The sequence below is a fragment of the Ursus maritimus genome, unplaced genomic scaffold (assembly GCF_017311325.1).
Source record: "Ursus maritimus isolate PB19 unplaced genomic scaffold, ASM1731132v1 scaffold_1, whole genome shotgun sequence".
Classification (NCBI taxonomy): Eukaryota; Metazoa; Chordata; class Mammalia; order Carnivora; family Ursidae; genus Ursus; species Ursus maritimus.
Window position 1 is genome coordinate 47565755 of NW_024423343.1, and position 25522 is coordinate 47591276.

A 25522-nucleotide genomic window follows, 5' to 3' on the forward strand; every position below is an offset into this window, starting at 1 on the left:
AAATGCTGGTGGGGATGTGGAGCAATAGGAAATCTCACACATTGCTGGTGAGAGTGCAAAATGGAACAGCCATTCTGGAAAAAAGGTTGGTGGTTTCTTACAAAATTTAACTCTTACCATATGAACTAACAATCACACTCTTTGGTATTCACTCAAAGGAGATGAAAACTTATATACACACAAAAACTGCATACAGATGTTTATAGCCACTTTACCATTATTGCAAAAACTTGAAAGTAACCAAGATGTCCTTTAGTGAGTGAATGGATAAATAAATGTACATCCAGCCAATGGAATATTATTCAGAGCTAGAAAGAAAATAGCTATCAAGCCATGAAAAGACATGAAAGAAAATAATGTGTATTACTAAGTAGAGGAAGCCAATCTGAGAGGGCTTCATAATGTATGATTCCAACTACATGAAAAGACAAAACTGTGGAGACAGTGAAAGAACCCATGGTTTCTAAAAATGGAGTGGGGAGATGTGAACAGGCAGAGCACAGGAGTTTTAGGGCAGTGGAAATACTCTATATGATAGTCTAATGATGGATATGCCATTATATTTTTTCCCAAACCCATAATATAGACAACACCAAGAGTAAACCTTAATGTATACTATGAACTCAGGCAATTATGATGTATCCACATAGGTTCATCCTTGGTAAAAAATGCACCATTCTGATGAGTGATGTTGATAACAGGAAAAGCTATGCATGGGTGGGGGCAGGGGTATATGGGAAAACTCTACCTTTCTCTCAATTTTGTGGTCAACCTAAAACTGCTCTAAGAAATAAGGTCTTAAAAATTATATTTATTCAGGAAAAGTGAAAAAAATTTGTTCAATAAGTTTGTCTCTAACCTTCCTGCTAATCATTTTTACTTTATAAAGAAACAATGAAACCACCGATATTAATTATAATACAGATAATAGTGAACTAAATATAATAAAAAATATAACCAGATGGAATTTAAGTCCCCTTTTATAAGCAGATATGTGAGACAAGAATTTCAGGGTTGCATATTTGTTTGTGTTCAGGGAGACATAATATAAGGAACACAAGGTGGAGAGAAAGAAGTCATAGGGCATCTTTCCTCTTCCGTCATTTCTCAGCTTCTCTTATTCAGTCCACACAGCCTTTGATCAACAAAGAACTGTACATTAACCTTGTCTCTCTCTGACTCTTTAACTACGGGCACGACATGTGGCCTGGATTCACTAAAATTACTGAACAAAGATCTGCGCTTTAGGAACACCTGTCCCACTAAACAATGAGAATGTGATGGAAAGTCAAGAGAAAATGCCCTTACATGTCAAACAGCAATATTCTTTGTAGTAGAGTCTTATTGGGGAAAAAAAAAAAAAGCCTCACATTTATGTGGAAATGTTGCTTTGATTTCCAGAATTAATACTTACAAAACGAATTTTGATCAATAGAAGTAAGGAAATTCCTGCAGAGGATGACCTTCAGAAAGTTCAATCATAACCTGTCAAAGACTTTTTATTCCTCATCGTCATTTCTTTCTGTTTTTCCACAATTAGAGCAAACGTTCCAACTGTTAGCAGTTTGGGTTTTCCTAGAATTGTTTCAAATCATTTTCAAATCATTTTTTGTTTTAGAAAAAAACCACTGCAATGTGACTAAGATCTTGTCAAGGTCATACCAATTTGTAATTTTGAATTGGTGAGTTTCTAGATAACCAAAAAGATGGTACTCTACACAACAATGTATAGTGTTAATCCTGGGGAGAGTTACATCTCTGCAAATTATTAGGTATATGTAGAATCCAGACAGAACTAATAAATAAGAAAAAAAAAATTCCTATACATTTAGTTTCGGCATCTAGATTCTGGTTTAAAGAACATGGGGGGGGGAGGGGAAAAGAACAGAGGAAAATGCTTTTGAAATAAGAGAAAGAAAGTGAACCCTTTTCCTGAAAACAAAATAACCCAAGAAAAAAGAATAACAATTGGAGGTTCCCTACAGAGGACAATGACTTACAGACATCAGGAATAATATGTTAAATTGACATAAGGGAACTCAATCAATTTGCTGGATATCTTTACATTAATTTTTGTTTCAGTTTATGAACTAATCTGACATGGTATGGAATAATAGCTTTTCCTTGAAACCTCAGAAGAAAAAGGTGGAGATACTTAAATTGGGCTTTAACGAAGCCAGAGTGAGGTATCTTTGATAATTAAAATTGCAAATACAAATTTGAAAATAAATATTTGGAATATTTATAGTTGGAAAAAAGTGGCTTCTTGCACTCTATCCAAAGCTAGTCTAAAAAAATCTAAAACTGCGCTTAAACTTCTAAAATCTCTGTGCTTTTATTCTCTCTCTTACTGCTAATATTTTCTCCAGCACCATTCAGTTTTAAGAAGCATTTGCTTCTAAGTAGCAGAAACTGAACTCACTTTCCTTTGTACATTCCTACTTAAACCTACTATTGTCAGGCGTTTGTCTCCAACCACTCTGCAAAACCTCTCTTGTCAAGTTGCTCACATTTCCAAATTCAAAATCAAGTATTCCTCTTTGTGACTCAATTGTTCACCCCTACTCCTTGACTATCTTGTTTTCCTTTATCCTCCTGGCCCCACTTGGTCAAGCCCCATAGCCAGATCCTTTACGTTTTCCCAACTTCTAAATGTATACTAAGGGCTCATTTCTTTTATCACACCTCTTCTCTATCTCTGCTTACTCCCTAGATGACCATCAGCTTCATGGTGAACTCCATGGATAAGCTGTATCTAGCTGCATAATCACCATTTCCATTTAGATACTTTGTAGGCATCACAAACCTGACACGGTCACAAACAAATGCCTCATTTTCACCCCAAAAACATTTGTTTTTGTCAGTTTTCTTCAACACCCAAAATCTGATTCATCAACATATCTTTTGACATTTCCATGCCATTCAAATATTCAGATTCTCACCACTTTTCACTGTGGGTACCATTATTCCCTAACTCAAGCAAATGTCATCTGTGCCCTGAATGTAGCATTAACCTCCCACTGGTCTCCTTTCTGCCATTTTTACTTCCTCCCTCCCAATCTATTCTCTACATAACAACCTGAGTGATTTTTTTTCAAAACAGCAAATCACATGATCTTACTTTCCAAATGGAATTCTTTTAATTATCCTACAGCCTTTAAAACAAATCCTATAATCTTTATTATGGCCTAAAAAAATCTACCTAATCTGGCCCCAAATTTCTTTTCCTAATTCATCTCCTATAGATTTCCCTAGCCTATGCTTTTTGTTAGTCTCATTGGCTTCCTTTTGTTCCTGAAAGAATCTAATTACAATCCTGCCCCTGTGTATTTTAGGAAGTGTTCCTGCAGATATCTTTATTACTTGTTTGCTCACTTTAAATTCTTGTTTAACTGCCACCTCATCAGAGAGGTCTTCACTCATTTCCTTCTCTAAAATAACAGCTATCTATCATTGAGCTACTATCTTTATTTTTCCTACAAGTTGTAAATATCTAAATTAAAATATTGAGTTGTTAGTTTGCTTCTTGACTCACCAAAATTAAGTTCTATGAAAACAAAACCTTTTCCCCCCGCTACTCACCTAGATTAGTTCCTTATGTGTATATGTGGGTGTATATTTGTATATGTATACATTTGTTGACTAAATGTGTGTGTGGTATGTGTACCTATATATGCATGTGTGCAAGTGCGCACACGCACACACACACACACACACACGTAGAGAGAGAATTCTGCCTGTCTTCTTTCTCTTCTTCATTGTGCATGTGTGTGTGTGTGTGTGATTTTAATATCTTTCTTTTCTTTTCTAGTCTGCTCAATGGGCTTCGGAGAGAAGAAATGAGTCAGAAGACGACAGTACTTAAACAGAAAGTTTATATTTCTTATTTCCTTCATTGTAATAAAATTTAGTCATTTCAATAAATATATTTCTTGTATTAAAATTATGTATTAGAAAGTATATACTATTTCCAATAGTTAAGACAGGAAACAACCTAAGTGTCTACTGATAGATGAATGGATAAAGAAAATGTGGTATATATGATGGAAAATTATTCAGCCATGAAAATGAAAGAAATTCTGGCATTTGCAACAGCATGGATGGAACTTCAGGGCATTATGCTAAGAGAATTAGGTTAGACAGAGAAAGACAAATACTGTGTGGTTGCATTTTATATATGGGAGCTTAAAAAAACAAACTCATAGAAACAGAGAACACATTGGAGGTTGCTGTAGGCAGGGGGCATGGGCGGAGAAAACTGGCGAAAGTGGTCAAAAGGTACAAATTTCCAGTATAAATCAGCTCTGGGTGATGTGCAGCACGGTAAGTGGTATTGACAATACTGTACTGTATATTTGAAAGTTGTTAAGAGAGTAGATCTTAAAAGTTTTCATCAGAAGGAAAAAAAATGGTAACTACACGAGGTGATGGATATTAACTACACTTATTGTGGTAATCATTTCATAATATACATGCTCCTTAATTGTCTTGTACACTTTAAAAAAGAAAGAATTTGTTAAACATACTGTTCATGTCCATCTTTCTTGCATACATTCATAATCTGAACCATTTCTGATGAAATCACTGCATAGTTCCTTTTTTCCCTCTTTATAATTTCAGGAAATGCATATAATTACAATAAATGTATTACACACATGCATTGTATTTACAGTAAAATAACACCTTCCATAAAGATATAAAGTATCTTTTCCTCTCTTAGTCCCCAATGACAGTCTTACCATTATTATTTTTATATGAAAGAGACAATTCCCTTAATGTTTGTCGCAGCATAAAATTATAAAAGCCCAGCTTCAAGAGGAAATTTCCTGAGTTATGTAGCAGTCTTCACTACACTGGTGCTTTTGTGATATAATACGCTACTGATCTGACAGACATTGGACTTATCATGAGGGAAGAACATTGTATGAACTCACAGTGAATTTTTTCTTCAGGTACTCGAAAAGCCAAAATGCGGATGTTAATTTCAGTCATTCTTGCATTTGAAGTTATAATAAGGAATTTCTAGGACTTGGAAATAGTCAAAGGAGGTTTTCCAGTGAAGTAGTGGTCTTTGTATAAGAAACCCTCCAGGGATAATCTGAAACCACAAGGCTGGTCATCTTTGTGTTTCTACTGACTAGCCAATTTTAGAATTTAGTAAATTAAGGTGTAGTAAATGGAGAGTAATACAAATGATTATTGTCCACTGCAATGCAAATATATTTTGCCCAACAGAGATACAATTAATTCTGCGCTTTATAAAACATGACCCAAAATATTACATTTTATTGTACTATAGGGTATAAACCAATTTTAATGTATTAAAATATTTTCAGGATTCCTGACTGACTATATAGCATATGTCTATGTCCAGATCTATAGATACCTATATACGTAGCAAGCATATGTAGATATATGTGAAAACTATATAGTTGTTCTTTAAACCATCCTTTTTTTTTTATTAATAATGATTTTTTATTATATTATGTTAGTCACCATACAGTACATCCCCGGTTTTCGATGTAAGGCTCAATGATTCATTAGTTGCGTATAACACCCAGTGCACCATGCAATATGTGCCCTCCTTACTACCCATCACCGGTCTATCCCATTCCCCCACCCCCCTCCCCTCTGTAGCCCTCAGTTTGTTTCTCATAGTCCATAGTCTCTCATGTTTCATTCCCCCTTCTGATTACCCCCCCTTTCTTTATCCCTTTCTTCCCCTACTGATCATTCTAGTTCTTATGTTCCATAGATGAGAGAAATCATATGATAGTTGTCTTTCTCTGCTTGACTTATTTCACTAAGCATTATCTCCTCCAGTGCCGTCCATGTTGTAGCAAATGTTGAGAACTCGTTCTTTCTGATAGCTGAGTAATATTCCATTGTATATATGGACCACAACTTCTTAATCCAGTCATCTGTTGAAGGGCATCTCGGCTCCTTCCACGATTTAGCTATTGTGGACATTGCTGCTATGAACATTGGGGTGCATATGGCCCTTCTCTTCACTACGTCTGTATCTTTGGGGTAAACACCCAGTAGTGCAATGGCTGGATCATAGGGTAGCTCAATTTTTAACTTTTTAAGGGACCTCCACACGGTTTTCCAGAGTGGCTGTACCAACTTGCATTCCCACCAACAATGTAGGAGGGATCCCCTTTCTCCACATCCTCTCCAACAATTGTTGTTTCTTGCCTTGTCTATTTTTGCCATTCTAACTGGCGTAAGGTGGTATCTCAGTGTGGTTTTGATTTGAATTTCCTTGATGGCTAATGATTTTGAACATTTTTTCATGTGTCTGTTAGCCATTTGTATGTCTTCATTGGAAAAGTGTCTGTTCATATCTTCTGCCCATTTTTTGATTTGTTTATTTGTTTCTCGTGTATTGAGTTTGAGAAGTTCTTTGTAGATCTTGGATACCAGTCCTTTATCTGTAGTGTCATTTGCAAATATCTTCTCCCATTCCGTGGGCTGCCTCTTAGTTTTTCTGACTGTTTCCTTGGATGTGCAGAAACTTTTAATCTTGATGAAGTCCCATAAATTCATTTTATCTTTTGTTTCTCTTGCCTTTGGGGATGTGTCATGAAAAAGGTTGCTTTGGCCGATGTCGTAGAGGTTGCTGCCTATGTTCTCCTCTAGAATTTTGATGGATTCCTGTCTCACATCGAGGTCTTTCATCCATTTGGAGTTTATTTTTGTGTATGGTGTGAGATAGTGGTCAAGTTTCATTCTTTTGCATGTAGCTGTCCAATTTTCCCAGCACCATTTATTGAAGAGACTGTCTTTTTCCCACCGGATGTTTTTTCCTGCTTTATCAAATATTAGTTGCCCAAAGAGCCGAGGGTCCATTTCTGGGCTCTCTATTCTGTTCCATTGGTCTATGTGTCTGTTTTTGTGCCAGTACCATGCTGTCTTTGTGATCACAGCTTTGTAGTACAGCTCGAAATCCGGCATTGTGATGCCCCCAGCTTTGTTTTTCCTTTTCAACAGTTCCTTGGAGATTCGGGGCCTTTTCTGTTTCCATACAAATTTAAGGACTGTTTGTTCCAGTTCTTTGAAAAATGTCCTTGGTATTTTGATCGGGATAGCATTGAAAGTGTAGATTGCTCTGGGTAGCATGGACATTTTAACTATGTTAATTCTTCCGATCCATGAGCATGGAATATCTTTCCATCTTTTTATGTCTTCCTCAATGTCTTTCAAGAGTGATTTATAGTTTCTAGAATATAGGTCCTTTACGTCTCTGGTTAAGTTAATTCCAAGGTAACGTATGGTTTTTGGTGCTATTGTAAATGGGATGGATTCCCTAATTTCTCTTTCTTCGGTCTCGTTATTCGTGTATAGAAATGCAACTGATTTCTGAGCATTGATTTTGTATCCCGCCACGTTACTGAATTGCTCTATAACTTCTAATAGTTTGGGAGTGGCTTCTTTTGGGTTTTCCATATAGAGTATCATGTCATCTGCAAAGAGAGACATTTTGACTTCTTCTTTGCCAATTTGAATACCTTTGATCCCTTTTTGTCGTCTGATTGCTGTTGCAAGGACTTCTAGTACTATGTTGAATAATAGTGGCGAGAGTGGGCATCCTTGTCGAGTTCCTGATCTTAAGGGAAAGGCTTCCAGCTTTTCCCCATTGAGAATAATATTTGCAGTAGGCTTTTCATAGATGGCTTTTATGAGATTGAGAAATGTACCTTCTATTCCTACACTCTGAAGGGTTTTAATCAGGAAAGGATGCTGTATTTTGTCAAATGCTTTTTCGGCATCGATTGAGAGGATCATATGGTTCCTGAGTCTTTTCTTGTTGATATGATGTATCACGCTGATTGATTTGCGAATATTGAACCACGCTTGCATCCCAGGTATGAATCCCACTTGATCGTGGTGGATAATCCTTTTAATGAACTGTTGGATTCTATTAGCAAGTATCTTGTTGAGGATTTTGGCGTCCATATTCATTAGGGAAATCGGTCTGTAATTCTCCTTTTTGAGGGGGTCTTTGCCTGGTTTGGGGATCAAGGTAATATTGGCCTCATAGAATGAGTTTGGTAGCTTTCCTTCTGTTTCTATTTTTTGAAATAGCTTTAGGAGAATAGGTATTATTTCTTCTTTGAATGTTTGGTAGAATTCCCCAGGAAAACCGTCCGGGCCTGGAGTTTTGTTATTTGGAAGGTTGTTTATCACTGACTCAATTTCTTCATAATTAATTGGCCTGTTTAAGAAATCAATTTCTTCCTTTTTCAATCTTGGTAGTTTATAGGTTTCCAGGAAGGATTCCATCTCTTCCAGATTGCTTAGTTTATTGGCATATAGCTGTTGATAAAAATTTCTAATAATCCTTCCAATTTCAATGGTGTTCGTCGTGACCTCTCCTTTTTCATTCATAATTTTAATAATCTGGGTCCTTTCTCTTTTCTTTTGGATAAGTCTTGCCAGTGGTCTGTCAATTTTATTGATTCTCTCCAAGAACCAGCTTCTAGTCCTGTTGATCTGCTCTACTGTACTTCTGGTTTCTGCTTGATTGATTTCAGCTTTAATTTTGGTCAACTGCTTCCTTGTGCGTGGATTAGGCCTGTCCCTCTGTTGCTGTTCCAGCTTCTTGAGGTGAGAATATAAAAACTGCATTTTAGATTTTTCTATTCTTTTGAGTGAGGCTTGGATGGCTATGTATTTCCCCCTTAGGACTGCCTTTGCAGTATCCCATAGGTTTTGGACTTTTAAACCATCCTTTTAACAAGCCTCAAGGTCTTATTGCTTTCCTAATTAAAGAACTGAATAAAATGTCTGTACATGTCATTTTATATTTTATGAAGGTCATGATTTTACCTTTTGAGGGGAAAAAGGTAACACATACCAAACATATATACACATATATGTGCATGTATCGATTTATGTGTGACACTTTCAAAATAAAACTGTTGTAATTTTGTTTGCTAAATTCCTTTGTTTTACTCTATAAAAACACTGTGGCCAAAGATAAGCTAAATAAACACTGTGTGGTATTTTCTTTGAAATATTTTGTCCTGGAAGTTTTTAACACAACGCCATATTTTTTTTCTTTATCTTTCCCCTTATGTGAATCCATTTGGATTGTAACATCGATAAGAACACTTCTTATGGACTCAGGGGCAAAAAGAGCTTGTAGCCCACAGCAATATTTGGGGTGAAAATGAAATTGGGGTTAACATCTAGCACATCTTCTTTTTATCAAACATGTCACTTAAGCTTTTAGCACACATCTTTGTTGATACAAGACGACACAGTGACATATTTTTTACATTAAAAAAATTCACTGATTTGCTGAGAAAAGCAGTTGTTAGTATTGTGAAGAGGATTTTGTCAGCAGATTTTGTGACATGTATCATGCTTCCTTGCTTGGAAACATCATGCTGATGATTTGAACTTTACCTTTGCATTGAAGAATATCAATAAAGAGGTGTCAACTGTTTCCCCATTAATATCCCCATTTATCCTACAAATAAAAATAGTTGCCCCCAACTGAGTACACAGGCAGCATTTTCCAAATTGCTACAAATACACCGAGGTCAAATCTGAGCAGGAGTAAGGATGTGGGAGTGTACCATATCATATCAGAATTTCCTAAAGAGTAAAATCTGTATGAAGAAAATAATTTTAGGGTTAATATGTTTATTTTGATAGATTTTTCAATTGAATGTATTTTATATGTATTAAAGTGCCTGTTGGGTCCAATGTATTTAGTTAAGCAAGTAACTGAGTAAGAAGTAACATTAAATAGCAGTGACTATGGTTTTTCCACAAAAACAAAAACATAGACACAAACATATGTATTTGTATATATGCACCTTTAGTATATATTGATACATATCTATGTCTATATTTAAAAGTAAAAACATACATGCATGTTAACACATATCTTTAATACATAGTACCTATAATACAAACATACAAAATTACATTTATATCAAATGTTACTTCTTTTTTTTTTTTTTAAGGATTTTATTTATTTATTTAACACAGATAGAGACAGCCAGTGAGAGAGGGAACACAAGCAGGGGGAGTGGGAGAGGAAGAAGCAGGCTCATAGCGGAGGAGCCTGATGCGGGGCTCGATCCCATAACGCTGGGATCACACCCTGAGCCGAAGGCAGATGCTTAACTGCTGTGACACCCAGGTGCCCCTCAAATGTTACTTCTATTTTAGTAATTAAATCTTATATCAAATGAGTCAGGCCATATTGAAAAAAAGATTTTTTTTTACTATGATAAAAATAAAATTGTTAAATTAAGGAAATTTTGACATGTATGACCATTTTGAAGATTATTTCTACGAAATTAGTACGTCAGGCCTCAAACAGATTGCTAGATTCTTTATAAACCAAAAAATGTTGATATCTTATCTATATTTCATATTCATTTTCTAGATTATGCAAGATTGAAAATTAAGAATCTGAAGTAAGTATGGGAGCAATTAAATTATCAGAATTTATAATACTGAAGGAATCCAAATCCAGCAATAGAGAATGGTTAAGTTAGAAACAAATACTTGATGGGATTTTATGAATCCATTAAAACAATTACTGTGAAAACTCTGTATATATGGAAAAATACTATTGACAATATTAAACTGAATGTTGTAGAATACAAAATGGTACCTATCTAAAAATATAAATGCATGTGAAGAAAATTAGGGGAAAAAATCAATTGGTTATGTTATTTCTTTTCACTTTTATTTCATTAAAAATAAATATATAAATTATATATATATATATATATATATATAATTTATATATTTATTTTTAATGAAATAAAAGTGAAAAGAAATAACAAGTCATGCAAATGTAAATAGCATCAACATTTAGTCTTTGAGCAAAAAGAATTCTATTAGAGCAACTGGATTTACAAGGAGGAACTGAGGGTAAGTACTCTGTTTTCTCCTTATATTCTATCTTTTCTGCCACTTTTTCCTTCTTGCCATAGTCTTCCAATACAAACAAACAACAATCACAAAAATGCCTGAGTTCCCAGAAACAGTGGTCTCGTTTGGTAGGCAGCTGTTAGTACTTGCAGGAAGCTCCAGACTCCCTGATTCTAACACAGTGCTGTTCAAACGCAACACAGTACAGGTTCAGGTGAAATTCTTGAAAGTCTGTATACCTCACATTGGAATTAGGTGCTTATTCTCAGAATATACACCCAACAAACAGAAGAAACAGAGAATCACCAGGTGTGAGAGGGCAAGTTGCTTTAGTGAAGTAGGGGCACAGCTGACCATATCCTGATAATGGATTCTGCACAGGCTCTCCGGGGGATACATATGTGGTACATTTCTTATGTGTTTGATTTTCAACTGGGCAGAAGATGGAGATGAAAGGTAGGAGAGGTGGAGGTTGGAGAGAATTCATAGGTAGTTTTGTTTAAAATTCTGCTTGACTTCTCAGGGCAATTTCATCATTAATTTAATATATTACCTATCATAATGTAATGTTAAATATGGTATCTGCAAATATTCCATGGTATGTTCTATGCAAAATTATATTTACGTAGCATCAACTATTTTTAAATTGTCCTTAGGCATTTTTTTACACACTAGGAAATAGATTTTGAATACCACTGATTACACCCACAGAAGACAGGGCAAAGCCATGGTGAGGCATGCAGCACAGAATAAGGAATTGTTTTTAAAAAGTATAAATTGGGATGCCTGGGTGGCTCAGTCAGTTAAGCGTCTGACTTTGGCTCAGATCATGATCCCAGGGTCCTTGGATTGAGTCTCCCATGGGGCTCCTTGCTCAGCAGGGAGCCTGCTTCTCCTCTGCCTGTGACTCCCTCTGTTTGTGCTCTCTCTTGCTCTCTCTGACAAATAAATAAAAGCTTTATAAAAAAGTATAAAAAAGTTATAAAAAGTATAACTCCATATAATATAAAATATATAATAAATCTATGTTATTTATAAAAACAGATGTATTCTCATAAAATATATTTATTAAAGTATCACTATCAACATAGTACAAGAAAATAAAATAGCACAATAAATGGAGACAATTTAATTGATGCCACCAACCAAGTCATCACATATCCTACAAGAAAAATATACTTCCACGCATTAATAAATAATCATTACAAAAAAACAAAGATACACAATAAAAGGAAAGATATACCATGCTAAAGAACTGGAAGAATTAATATTGTTAAAATGTACTGGCACTCAAAGCAATCTTCAGATTCAATGCAATCCCTAAAAAAATACCAATAATATTTTTCACAGAACTAGAACAAATAATCCTAAAATTTCCATGGAACCACAAAAGATCCCTAATAGCCAAAGCAATCTTGAGAAAGAAGAAAGCTGGAGGTACCATGATACCAGATTTCAAATTATACTACAGAGCTATTGTAATCAAAACAGTATGGTACTGTCACAAAAATAAACACATAAAACAATGAAACAGAATAGAGGCCCCAGAAATAAACCCATATTTATATGGTCAACTAATCTATGGCAAAGGGGACAAGAATATATGATGGAGAAAGGACAGTCTCTTCTATAAATGGTATTAAGAAAACTGAACAGCTATACGCAAAAGCTGGACCACTTGAAAAATAAATTCAAAATGGATTAAAGATTTAAATGAAAGACCTGAAACCATAACATTCCTAAAAGAAAACATAGGCAGTAAACTCTTGGACATCAACCTTAGAAATATATTTCTGGTTCTGTCTCCCCACACAAAGGCCATGAAAGCAAAAGCAAACAAATGGAACTGCATGAAACAGAAGATGTTCAACAGGTATATGGGAAAATGTAAATTGCTGCATCCATCACGGAAAACAGTATGAAGTTTCCTCAAAAAATTAAAAATAGAAATAACACATGGTTCAGTAATTCCACTTCTGGATATTTACCCGAAGAAAAAGAAAACACTAACTTGAAAAAACACATGAACCCCTCTGTATACTGCAGCATTATTTACAATAGCCAAGATATGAAAGCAGCCCAAGTGTCCACCGATGGATGAATGGATAAAGAAGACACGGTGTATAAATAAAGAATGGAATTAACAGCATAAAAAAAGGCATAAAAAAAGAATGAAATCTTGCCATTCATGACAACGTGGATGGATGTAGAGGGTATTATGCTAAGTGAAATAAGTCAGACATAGACAGAAAAATGCCCTATGATTTCACTTATATGTGGAATCTAAAAGGTAAAACAAACAAACAAACAAAACAGAAATGGATTCATAAATGCAGAGAAAAAACTGGTGGTTGCCATAGGGGAGGTGGGTAGGAGGATAGGAGAAAAAGGTAAAGGGAATTAAGAGGTACAGGCTTCTAGTTACCATGGGGAGGATAAGTACAGCACAGGGAATCTAGTCAGTAATATTGTAATCACTTTGGTGACAGATGGTAACTATACTTACTGTAGTGAGCATTTTGTATTATATCTATAATTGTCAAGTCACTGTATTATACACATGAAACTAACATAATATTGTATGTCAACTATACTTCAATTAAAAATAAAAGAAACACATAAATAAAGATACACCACCTGGGCTTAAAATGGTTGCCTTAGACTTGTTGTTGTTTTACAAAATGAAATTTTTAGTGGTAATAAACAAAAGGGGGTAGAGGAACATTCTTTTTAATTGGTTTACAAAGCATAATTGACAATTATGAAACGAAATCTCTAATATTAGATGCATTTCTCTACTGTAATCCAGTTTTTTAACTTTTTTTCCTCATAATTATATTTAGATAACATAGAGCAGAAACATTAAAGTTATACTATTTTTCATACACCCTCAATATTGACTGATTCAATAGATAGCCATCAACCTTATAGACTGTGGAAGGTGGAGAGGAAAGAGACTTGAACCTCACTGGGCAAGGTTTATGAAAATGGCACTGGTTGAGATACTAGAAATGATTATTTTATCCAAAGTCTGCCTCGAACTCAATAATGGACAAAAACGTCAGTTTAGTTACGGCTTTGAATGTGAAACGTCGAAACTATACAGTTCCATGATTAGCTAGACATATACGCATACCTATCCTGGGGCAGGCACTTTGGGGCAGTGGCGAGGTTCTAGAGAAGGAAACTGTATGTCCTCTCATTCTTCTCATCCTCAAAATGGCTACACAAAATAATAACGGTACGATGAGACTGAAGCACACACCAGAACAAAAATCCCAGGGAAGGTGTTCAAAATGGATTAAATCATGCATTGCTTTACCTGTACCGCATATTTTCTTACTAACCTTTAAATATTATTTTGCAGATGAAAATTTAGACCCCAATATCAAGAAGTGATTCTTTTCTCAAGTATCAGGTTAGTGAACAGAAGTTTAAATTACTAGGAAATGTTCAAATTTGAGAATAAGTCTGCTCCATTTTTATAGCAAGATAAGTCCCTGCAGGACCAGCAAATTCCAACAACCCGGCCTGACCGTGACTTCCTCTGGAGCAGAACAAAACAGCACGCTGTAAAGCACTGAATCTTGACTTGCTGGGGAAGGTCACTTCAGTGCCTTTTGGGAGATACTCCAGCCATGCTGAAGCCACAAAAGTAAAAATCAAAATGTTTGAGGGGCAGCCGCAATAAGGCGATCATTCCCTTTTCTATCTCTTCATAACATCAGTGTGACAAATCTCTTACAGTGAAAATAACTCTGAATTGCCCATAGGCTGCCAGGTGAGAAGGCAGACACAGCGCGGCTTTAGTTTAAGGGCAGATAAATAGGTCAAAGGGTTTAGAGGAAAACCTGTTCTTTTTACCCGATGCTGAGCTTCCCCACTTAAAACAATTCTTTAAAATCTCAATGGCTAGAATCCAAAATGATATAACTTCACCGGAAACTATTCTAATCATCTTTTTGTTTAAGATTTATTTATTTATTTTAGAGAAAAAGAGAGAGTGAGAGAGCGAGAGAGGGGACGGGCGCAGGGGGAGAGGGAGAGAATCTCAAGCGGACGCCCTCTAAACACAGAGCCCGGAGCAGGGCTGGATACCAGAGCCCTGAGATCATGACCTGAGCTGAAACCTAGAGTCCGCTGCTTAACCCGCTGCTTAACCCACGGAGCCACCCAGGCGCCCCTAATTGTTATTTTTTAAACAGTATGATTGACGTACTTTTTCTACCTTTGTTTCAGGTGTACAGTATAAAGATTCAACAATTCTCTGTACTACTCAGTGCCTATCTATCTCGAAACTGTGGCTTATTACGAGATCTTAAATGCAATTTTGACTCTATCCCTTTGATATTCATATGGGAAGCCCTGATTGGGTGTCCACGCCGCGCAAGATGCTGCCCTAGAGGCCCCGAGGAATGAAGACAAAAAGGAAGCGGTCCTTGCCATTAAAGGGTCACAGTCCAACGGCTTTCAAGTTTCAAAGTTAAAAAGAAAATATTCCAAAAATGAACCCTGAATTGTGAACTATTGTGATCGCCTCTGTACACCTGTGCCTCTTCCTCTTTTTAATTCTCTGTTAGCAAGTCTTAGCGATGAGAGCTTGAGAGAGATTTTGAAGTTATCCAAAGAACACGTGGATGAGAGAAACAGATTTTTCTTTGAAGCTTAGAGTTCAAATGCAACACATAGTCTGTCATAACAGATTTGCAAAGATACATGAGGCAGGCACACTGCTCTTAGGTCACGATTACCTGGATATGTTGTAGACTTTATTAGCCTTTTTGAAGCAAAAATAGATCCTTATTGGAAGCCTAAATAAAGGCAGTCTCAAAGGCAAAGTGTCAGGGTCCCACGCATTGTAGGAGAAAAGAAATTTTTAGTAAGTAGTAATAATAAAACAAATTAAATATTGAGCTTTTACTATTTTTCAAGTACTCTGCAAAGTGTGGTCATATGCATTCTCTCATTTAATCTCCCTAATGATGAATATTTGAGTTAATTGAGCCTTTGTGCATGTTACCCAAGTCAGGTAAGTGGCAGGGTTAGGACTCATTCCACCAATAACTCCTTCTCCCTGAATCTGGTGGCCCTTGGAAACATATCTGTGTAGTGAATGAAGGCATCAGATGTGTGGCCTCTTTGCCTTTTTCTAATTCCAATCAAGAAGTATCTAAATCCACGTGGGGCTTCCTACCTGAAAGTTAAGCACTGATAATATGGACATTGAGTATACCTGTTTCTTGTGGAGTTTTTTCTACTGGAAACCAAACAATTCTCCGCAGATAAGTTAATATTTTAGGAAGAGGGGTTTTGTTTGGTTTGGTTTGGTTTGGTTTAGTTGCAAGTAATAACTATTAAGCTAGGGTTTTGTTTTATTTTTCCTTTAAATTCATTTATTTGTGGCAAAGTGAAATACCTCTCAGAATCCAAGGATAGGGTCTACAAATAAGCTGTTGGAAGGGCTACTTTTATCTGAAAGCCATTTGAAATCAGAATTGCTATGTCCGTACTCACTTTCCTTCACTTATCACATGGCCACTTTGCATCTCATTCTTTGTGCAGTTTTGTTCTTTCTTTTTGCAAGCCAGCTTTCTCAACTTTTCGATGTACTTAGCCACAACTCAGGATTGTATCTTCAAGTGTTTGGTCCAACCAGGGTCAGACTGAAGACAGATCTATCTATATCTATCTATCTATCTATCTATCTATCTATCTATCTATCATCTATCTATTTTTTTTTTTTTTGTATCTCAACTTTACGTTCTCAGGAGGAAAAAAAAATCTGAATCATCCACCTTCAAATTTCATCCCTCTCTACTTCATTCAAAGTTGCCAAGATGTGGCATTATGTGGTAAGAACACTGATAGCAGTCATGGGGGTGAGGTTGTTGCTCGGAAAAGGGAGAAAATATTTTTAGATGACACATTGAAATATTTGTCACTATTCTTTGGGGAGGGGATATAGATCTTAAATATTTTCAGCTACTGTAACATTGGTTCATGCTAAATTAATCAACTAAGCCTATCTATCAGACTCTATCTATCTATCTATCTATCTATCTATCTATCTATCTATCATCTATCTATCTATCTATCATCTATCTATCATCTATCTATGTATCATCAGACTCCACGGCCTTTCAGATAATGTATCCATCTCCAGGGCCTGACACCATCAAGCATTATCAAAAGTGGCCCCCTGGATTTTCAAAACAACAGCCCAGACCCAGCCTGAATTTCCTTGACTCGTGTGTACTGTATATAGTATCCTAACTCTACTAAGAATATGGAAGTGGAAAGGTCCTCATGATAACTTATGTGAGTTTGATCTTCCAGGCAGTCTATGGGTGAATAAAGCATTCTTTGGCAAATGATATTAATAGCTGGTAAAACACATATACACATATTTCCAAATATCTAATTTACACAACAAAACATATATACAGTAACATATCTTGTGCTTTTAGATACTAAGAAAAATCAGAGGGATAACTTTCTCAGATTTAGCACATCAGGAAAAACATTCCAGAATCCTTTTATGGAATATATGTCTCTAACTGCAAAATTAAATCAATACTATTGCCTGATGGATTTTAATATTCAAATCAAGCATTGATATATGAATGTGTGTATATATTTATATTTTACATTTTTTGTAAGAAAAGGAACAATATTTCCATCAAAAGTTTTCCCTTAACTAGTGTGCAAGTAGATTTGGAAGAAGAAAGGCAAGGGCAGATCATCAAGACCAGTATGCATTAATTAGTGATGTATGTAAATGAAGGCTCATGTTCTCTGTCCAACGGCCTCCTCAAGCATAGTTTTGCTGGTATGAAATAATGGAAGGATTCACAACACAAGAAAATACATACGACTGATTCATAAGCACTCAACATAATCATTTCCCCCTTTTCTTTCTTATGCTAAGTGACTCTAACGTTAATGGAAAGTTAAGGCAAATTCATGGGTTAAAAAGGTACCTTTTATTAATATCAAAATGCTACGTAGAAGATATTTGTAAGTGATGGCTAAAAAAGGGAAATATAAATTAGTGATAACTAAAACTGTTGCATCATATCAAGTCATCTAAACAACATAAGAAGTTGCTCTGATAAATGTAAAGCATATGAGAAAATGGAATCTGTATTATTAACTTCACTTCTGACGTTACTGTTTTATTAAACTCACCTTTACCCAGAGTGTTGAAAAAAATAAATCTATATTTACAATTGATAGCAAAATGAAAATAATATTAAAATAAACTATATCATACACATATTAAGTACTTATTTAACCAATAACTATGGGTTATTTTTACCATATTAAATCAGCTTTTTTTCATATTTTTATGGCGGTTTAAATGGGAAATGGTTTCTGTTAAGAATAAGTTAACAAAATACCACTAGTTGCTTAAAACATTTAAAAGTTAATAAATTGGAAGACATTTAGAGGATCACCGCCTGTAGAATATAATTTTTAAATTACGGCCAATCACTAAAAGGCAACTGACTGGAATTTCTTTGTGTTACTATTTATTTCAGATTTTACTTTCAGAGCTTTTAAAAAAAATTGTCTTTTGCTATAAGTCATCAAATGATCATCTCAGAATGGCATCTGTAAAAACTGCAGAACAAAACATAAAAATATTGTATTTATATAGTTTATGCATCTTAAATTATTACAAAAGTTCAGAAATATCAGAGTTTTTTGGACACCCATTTCTTACCTGCTTGTGAGCGTGGTCATATGAATTAATGTGATTGTCAAACTCTTGATGCTTATAGTACTGCTTGTCACAGAGTTCACAGTAAAAATTGGCCTTCAGATCTTCCAGAGCTTTTGCTATGGTGTTCTCCTTCTCAGCATAATCCTAAAAAATTAAATTTCAAGGAAGGCAGCAATTAGTTCTTCCCTGAGTTGACTTTGTTCTGACAGTTGTCATCAACTTCAGCATAATAATTAGAGTTAGAAACAGAATATAACAAAGAAAAATAAAGCAAATTGCAGAAAACTAAATCAGAGGAAACTATGAACTGAGGAGAAGAAAAGATTAACCGAAGAAGCCAAGATAAATGGAGGAAAGAACAGCAAAAACATGGAGAAGCAAACCAAACAAGGAAAATAGAAGCCCTTGCTTGAACAAGTTCCTGTGCCCTGCTGGCAAAGAAAAAAACAAAAATCATACAGTTATGTTGATTCAACTGCTGATTTCTGTCAATGGCTTAGTTAACATAAAACTTGCAAATTCTGAACAACATCTAAAATGTATCCTGCATGAAGAAGCCCATATTGGTGCACAAATATTCAAGTTTGGTATTTTTGTTCGCTTGTTTCTTTAAATATCTAGAGAGTAACTTATTCATCCCAACTAGATTTCATTTGACTAATGTTTTGATCATGGCCCATATCATTTTAAGTTAGATTTTTAAAAATTCTCTACATCTTTGGAAAATGAGATTCTTTTCTGCAAGTTATTTACCTAAACTGAAAAGGATTAAACTGTATATAAGCAGATTGCTTTCATCATGCTCACAGTAAATAAAGATGGCTATAGAATCAAACCCCTGAAAACATGAAAAATGTAGTCAGTTATCATCAGCTTTCATTTACAAAACAAAATAAGCGAAATGTTTGTGGCTTTTAGGTTTTCTTAAATCTAAATTTACTTGCTGTTTCATGGTTCCTTAAATGTTAATGTTGTTAGACATAAATGAATTCTACATATTGAAGCATCGTTCAGGTCTTTTGCTGAAGTGCTGATTTGAAGACTGAATTTCAGTTGCTACCACAGAATATATTATGTTTCTAACTTACAGATTCTCTCATACTCAATTCCTTTACAATTCAGATTAACTACATATTGAGGCCTCTTATGTGCTACTATAAGAAACTAACTCTCTTAGGCACTGGGATATGGAGATGAGATGACACAGTCCTCTCGATGTCAGTGGCAATTGTCCTCTCTCTAAATACACAAGCTAAAAAGGACTCATAGTTTGAATGCTTAAATTGCTTCTACAAAATGTAAATGTGGTTCACTAACTGTAATTTAATGAATGACTAAGACTTTCCTTACTTTATTGTACTATATATTTATGCACATATCACATATCATAAAAATCATATTTGTATCTATACCTTATAATATACATTACAGTAACTGATAAATATATTTGCCATAACCTAAAAATACATAAACCTGTTTCTCACTGTAAAGACAATGATCCATTTTTCTATTAATTTTATCAACTGCACAGAGGTGGTAAGCTACAAAATCATTCAAATCATTTATATATGATTTATCAATTCGATATTTAATTTACCATTTCCCACTAGATTTATGAAATACTTCCTATTATTCTTTTTGATTCTTTCCAATATGTTGTTTTAAAAAAGCTTGTTTAAAAAGATGAAAATGAGTCATATATAACTAAACTCATTACTAAATTTTTACAAAATCTTTAAAATAATACTCTGTGGATTAGCCAATTTAAATGAAACAAAAATTAAGTACGATGATTTCATGGCTAAAGTGTGTGAAGCGGAGATAAAATTCCAATCAATATGAGTCATATTATAATGTCAATAATTTTAGGCTCAAAAGCTGAATTAGCTCTCAAAATAATATTTTTTTTTAAAGATTTTATTTATTTATTCAACAGAGATAGAGACAGCCAGCGAGAGAGGGAACACAAGCAGGGGGAGTGGGAGAGGAAGAAGCAGGCTCATAGCGGAGGAGCCTGATGTGGGGCTCGATCCCATAACGCCAGGATCACGCCCTGAGCTGAAGGCAGACACTTAACCGCTGTGCCACCCAGGCGCCCCTCAAAATAATATTCTTGAACAGCAATTTCTTTGCAAACTAGTTGATTCTCCCCATTAATTATAATTATAGTTAAGCTACTTCCTCTCTCAAAATATTTCATTATTTCTTATTATTGTGTAGGTTTATTTTTTTCTAAGATTGATATTCCCTCAGAGAAGTAATAATTGTTTCTTACTTATTCTTTCCATAGAAATGGGAGAATTTTTGAGTAAAGCAAACTGAAATTTGTAGGTAAATTGCATTCTTCCAAAATGTCAGCCTTAACCTAGATATGAAGAGAAAAACAAATCTAAAAACAATAGCGAGCATCTACTCAGTGCTTGTTTAGGATCAGACACTGATTAAGAGTGTGCATGTATTAACTCACTTACTCCTGATTAAAATTATAGAGATGTGTATTTTAAACATTTTCTCACTTTACAGGTGAAGGTACCAAGTACAGGAAAGTTAAATAATTAGCTCAAGGATGTATAATGAATAAATGCAGCCCATATTTGAACCAAAATAATCTGGTTTATAGCATTTTATTATTTTGAAAGTTTTAAGCACATAAAAGAAGTAGAAATAGTATAATAACCTGCACATAACCATCAGCTGGATTCAACAATTATCAGCTCAGGGTCCACCTTGTTTCAGTTTACCTATCCTATCTCATGCCCTTTACCCTTTCCTCCGCTCCAGATAATTTTTAAGGAAATTCCCAAGTTCATCTAATGTTACCTGTAAATCTTTCAGAATGTATCTCTAAAATAGGACTTTTTAGAAATATCATCACAAAACCAATATCAGACCTAAAGAAACAAAAACAATGAAGAAACCACAATCATTCCTTACTATCATCAAATATCCAGTGTGTTCAAATACCTACAATCATCTAATAGTTTAAAGTAGTTTGTTCAAAACAGATTTATTTTCTTTTGAAATTCTAAGGTTTTATTCTTTTTAAAAAACATTTCAAATAAGGTTCATGCTTTCCCATGGTCTGATATGTTTCTCATTCTCTTTTATTATAAGTCTTCCCTCTCTTCGTTTTGTTACTCATTACAATTTATTTCTCAGAAAAACTTCTAAAGTGTACTTCACATTTTGAAATAATATTGAGAACAACAGATTACAAGAATATGGTAATCAACTTTTTTTTTTTTAAAAAGATTTTATTTATTCATTTTTATGAGGGAGAGGAGGAAGAAAGACAAGCAGACTTCAAGCTGAGCCCCAAGCCGGGCTCAATCCCACAACCCTGAGATCATGACCTGACCTGAAATCAAGAGACAGGCTCTTAACTGACTAAACCACGCAGGCACCCCAAAAATAAACTGTTATATGACCTTCACTTAATTAAAATTATTGCTAATATTTTGACATATGTTTATTCTATTATCTATCTATGTATCTATCATCTATCTATCTATCTATCATCTATCTATCTATCTATCTATCACCTTCCTCCAAGATATTAAAAAAATATAGCACGGTTGAAGCTAAGGTTGTAACAAATTGCACAGTAAGGAACGTTTTTTACACTAGACCTTTCAATTAGAAACAAAGCACAGTAAAGAGTTAGGGATGTATTCTAGAAAATGTTAGAGACTAGAAGAATTGGTTATTGTACACGCATAAGGGAAAGGAATCATATGGATTGTCATTGATTATACATTTTTTCAAATGTATGTAGATAAAATCAGTCTTTATTAGGTGACATGCTCCACACCTCACGGCCCTTCTCCTTCATTGCAGATGATACTGAAAGAGGCACTGACTGAGATTATAAAGCACAATGACATATTCAACACAACCATTCCACTGCAGAAGGTAAGAAATACATTTGAGTGAGATGAGAAAGGAGCACAGAGGTTCATATAGACTCAACCTCAACTTTCCCCCCTTCTATCTGGCAAACCCACTCTATTTCAAGGATGTACACAACTTCTGTAATGTCCTACCGAATGTGATGGCAGAGAGTGAAGAAGGGACAGACTTCTTATAGCTAATCAGGTCATCCAAATTCATTGCATTTTAGATATATCTCAAAAGACTAAAGTTTGAATCCTTACTTTCAGGAAAGTAGCATATAATTCCAAAGTTAGAAAGTCAAGAATGTTTTAATATGCAACCTTAGCAATTGCAGTGTAATATTTTTTGCAGATCAGAAGTTAATGGTTTATCTGTAGGCCCAGGGCCATTCCATCCACCATTTAATAAAAAATGAATAGTACCAATGTAGGACTTTGAAGGGAGAAAAGTTTCTTTTCAAAAAGGATACATCTCGTGGTGGCTTCAGAATAACACATGGTGTCAAATAATATTCAGCCTCTCTTGAAAGGCATCCACAACTTGGTGCACCTGAGNNNTAGCTGATTTATTTACTTCTCTGTCTCCAGCGGTTTTAATAGAGCCAAGCATTGGCAGACATTCAACATAGATGTAGACACTTTTGCACATATATAACAAGTAAACAAAACAGAAACTAGCAGCACTAGATATGTAATATTTTTAAAATAATTGTGCTCATGTGTGGGTTTGTGGTATCCAGTTATTTGGGGAACGCTTTTAGAGCTAATACCAAGTTATGCTGTAAATAAGTTATCATTGCTAAATAGTAGATGTAATCATATATTACATCCTAATATTTCTTCTAGGAATACTCCTTTTAAAGAAATTAAAACTACAAAGATATAAATAGATTGGGCACTGTTTATATGTAATTATTTTCAATGCTGAAAAGGAATGTTTGCATGTAATGAACAATTAAAATACTTAGGAAAATCTTCCTCCGCACCCCCCCGGTTCTGTCTGTCTCTCTGCTATTACTTCATCAAGAATAAAAGCATCCTTGTGATGTATATTCTGGATAAATTTTATCATTAGTTCTTTAAAAAGAGGAAGCAAAAACAAGTCTTTGATTAATTTTTGATTGTAATGAAAAAATTAATCAAAGAGATGGCAAAGCTGTTCTTCTCTAGAAAAATATCTAGACAGAAAACATTTCATTTGAAAGTCCGTAGTCCACAGTCTACATTCCCTGTAAAATAGTGCACATCTTCTAGGCCATGTCTCTTGTCCTTGTCATTACTTAAGTGATTGACTGTGAGATGGTCCAGCAGCTTCGCGGAGTGTCACGTGCCTGCATTTTGCCCCAGCCTATGTTGAGACATCTTCCTTTCCTGGCCAGGGCCTTCTCTGATTCATGAAATGGGAGTTTGTAGGATCTCAGCACTAAAAAATGCACAACCCAGAAGTGCTGAGGAGTTAATGCAATATAGGTCCACTCTTGACCACTGTGGAGGGTAAGAACTCCAGGATAAATTCTTTCCTCTTTTATCTATCAGGCAGCCATTTCCGAGTCTCATTTCTAAGATTCCACAGAGGGTCCCACTGAGATGGAGTGCCAGTACTTGTAATAGTGGCAATCAGTATACCCTTATATGAGTTTTCCTTATTATCTGTTGTATTTTTCTGAAACTTCATTTCTGCTTCCTGGAATAATTTCCCAAATAACTAACTGCATAGAAGGCTTTGTCCTAGGCTTGACTTTTAAGAAGAACTGGGCTAAGATTATAAGGTTGTTTTGTTTTGGTGTTTCCTATGAATGTCTTGCTTACAAGCTACATTTCCTAGAATAAGATGATATCATTCTTCAGTTCAAAACTCTCCAATAGTCCCTCATCGTCATTAGAATAAATATCCTTACAATGACCTACATACAATTCCTACTCTACCTGGTTCCTGGCTGCATCTCTGTCATCATCTTCTAGCATTCTCTCTTTCACTTTGCCTTAGTCATCCTTATTCCCTTAATGTTTCTGAAACTTTCTCAACCATACACCCACTTTCATACTTAGACTTCTTATTTATAATGCACTGAATGTTTTTACACCAAGTGTTTGTACAAAGTTGTTGTTAACTTCCAGCAGATATCTGCTAAAATGCTATTTCCTTAAAGATAAATTCTGTTATCATCATTCTAGAAGAAAAACACTTTTTATTTTCTGTCTTCTTTCCCTTTTTCTTATTATATAAGTTGAGGGGGTACAGCTTTATAATTTAACAACTGCATACAAAGTGATCACCACCACAAGTCTACTTACCATCCATCACCATATAGCTGAACCCCTTCGCTCATTCTGTATACTCCAACCCACTTCTCCTCTGGTTACCATTAGTCTGTTCCCTGTACCTGTGAATTTGTTTTTGTTTCATTTTGTTTGTTCCTTTGTTTTAGAGTCCACATATGAGTGAAATCATAGAGTATTTGTCTTTCTCCACCTGACTTATTTCACTTAGCATAATATTTCCAAGGTCCATCCATGTTGTCACTAATAGTAGGGTTTCATTCTATTTATGGCTTTTCCTCTTTTATCTTCCCCTTTAATGTGAAGAAGACAAAGTTTATTCAGGAGGAAAACAGTTATAGAGCACTTTGGTTATTGGAATCTGAAAGCTATACGAACAATGAGGAGAGACTGAGTACAAAAAAAGACATGCAGGAAAACTGATGTTAGTCTTTATCTGATTTATTTATTTTTGTTTATTTTTATACTTTTTGTTATATTAGTCACCATACAGTATATCCCCAGTTTTTGATGCAATGTTCCATGATTCATTATTTGCGTATTACACCCAGTGCTCCATACAATATGTGCCTCCTTAATACCCATCACCAGCCTATCCCATTCCCCCACCCCCCTCCCCTCTGAAGCCCTCAGTTTGTTTCCCAGAGTCCACAGTCTCTCATGGTTCATTCCCCTTTCTGTTTACCCCCCCTTCATTCTTCCCTTCCTTCTCCCACCTATC

The 25522-nt window shown here is 35.1% G+C and overlaps 1 protein-coding gene across 1 annotated transcript in view; it reads right to left on the minus strand.

Annotated features, from left to right (window-relative positions):
- ZNF804A (zinc finger protein 804A) overlaps positions 1 to 25522 on the minus strand; it is a 268633-nt gene that overhangs the window by 41298 nt on the left and 201813 nt on the right. The window contains exon 2 of the mRNA XM_008687232.2: positions 18629 to 18772. Within this exon, the coding sequence (XP_008685454.2) occupies positions 18629 to 18772 (144 nt within the window). The remainder of the gene's footprint in view (positions 1 to 18628; positions 18773 to 25522) is intronic.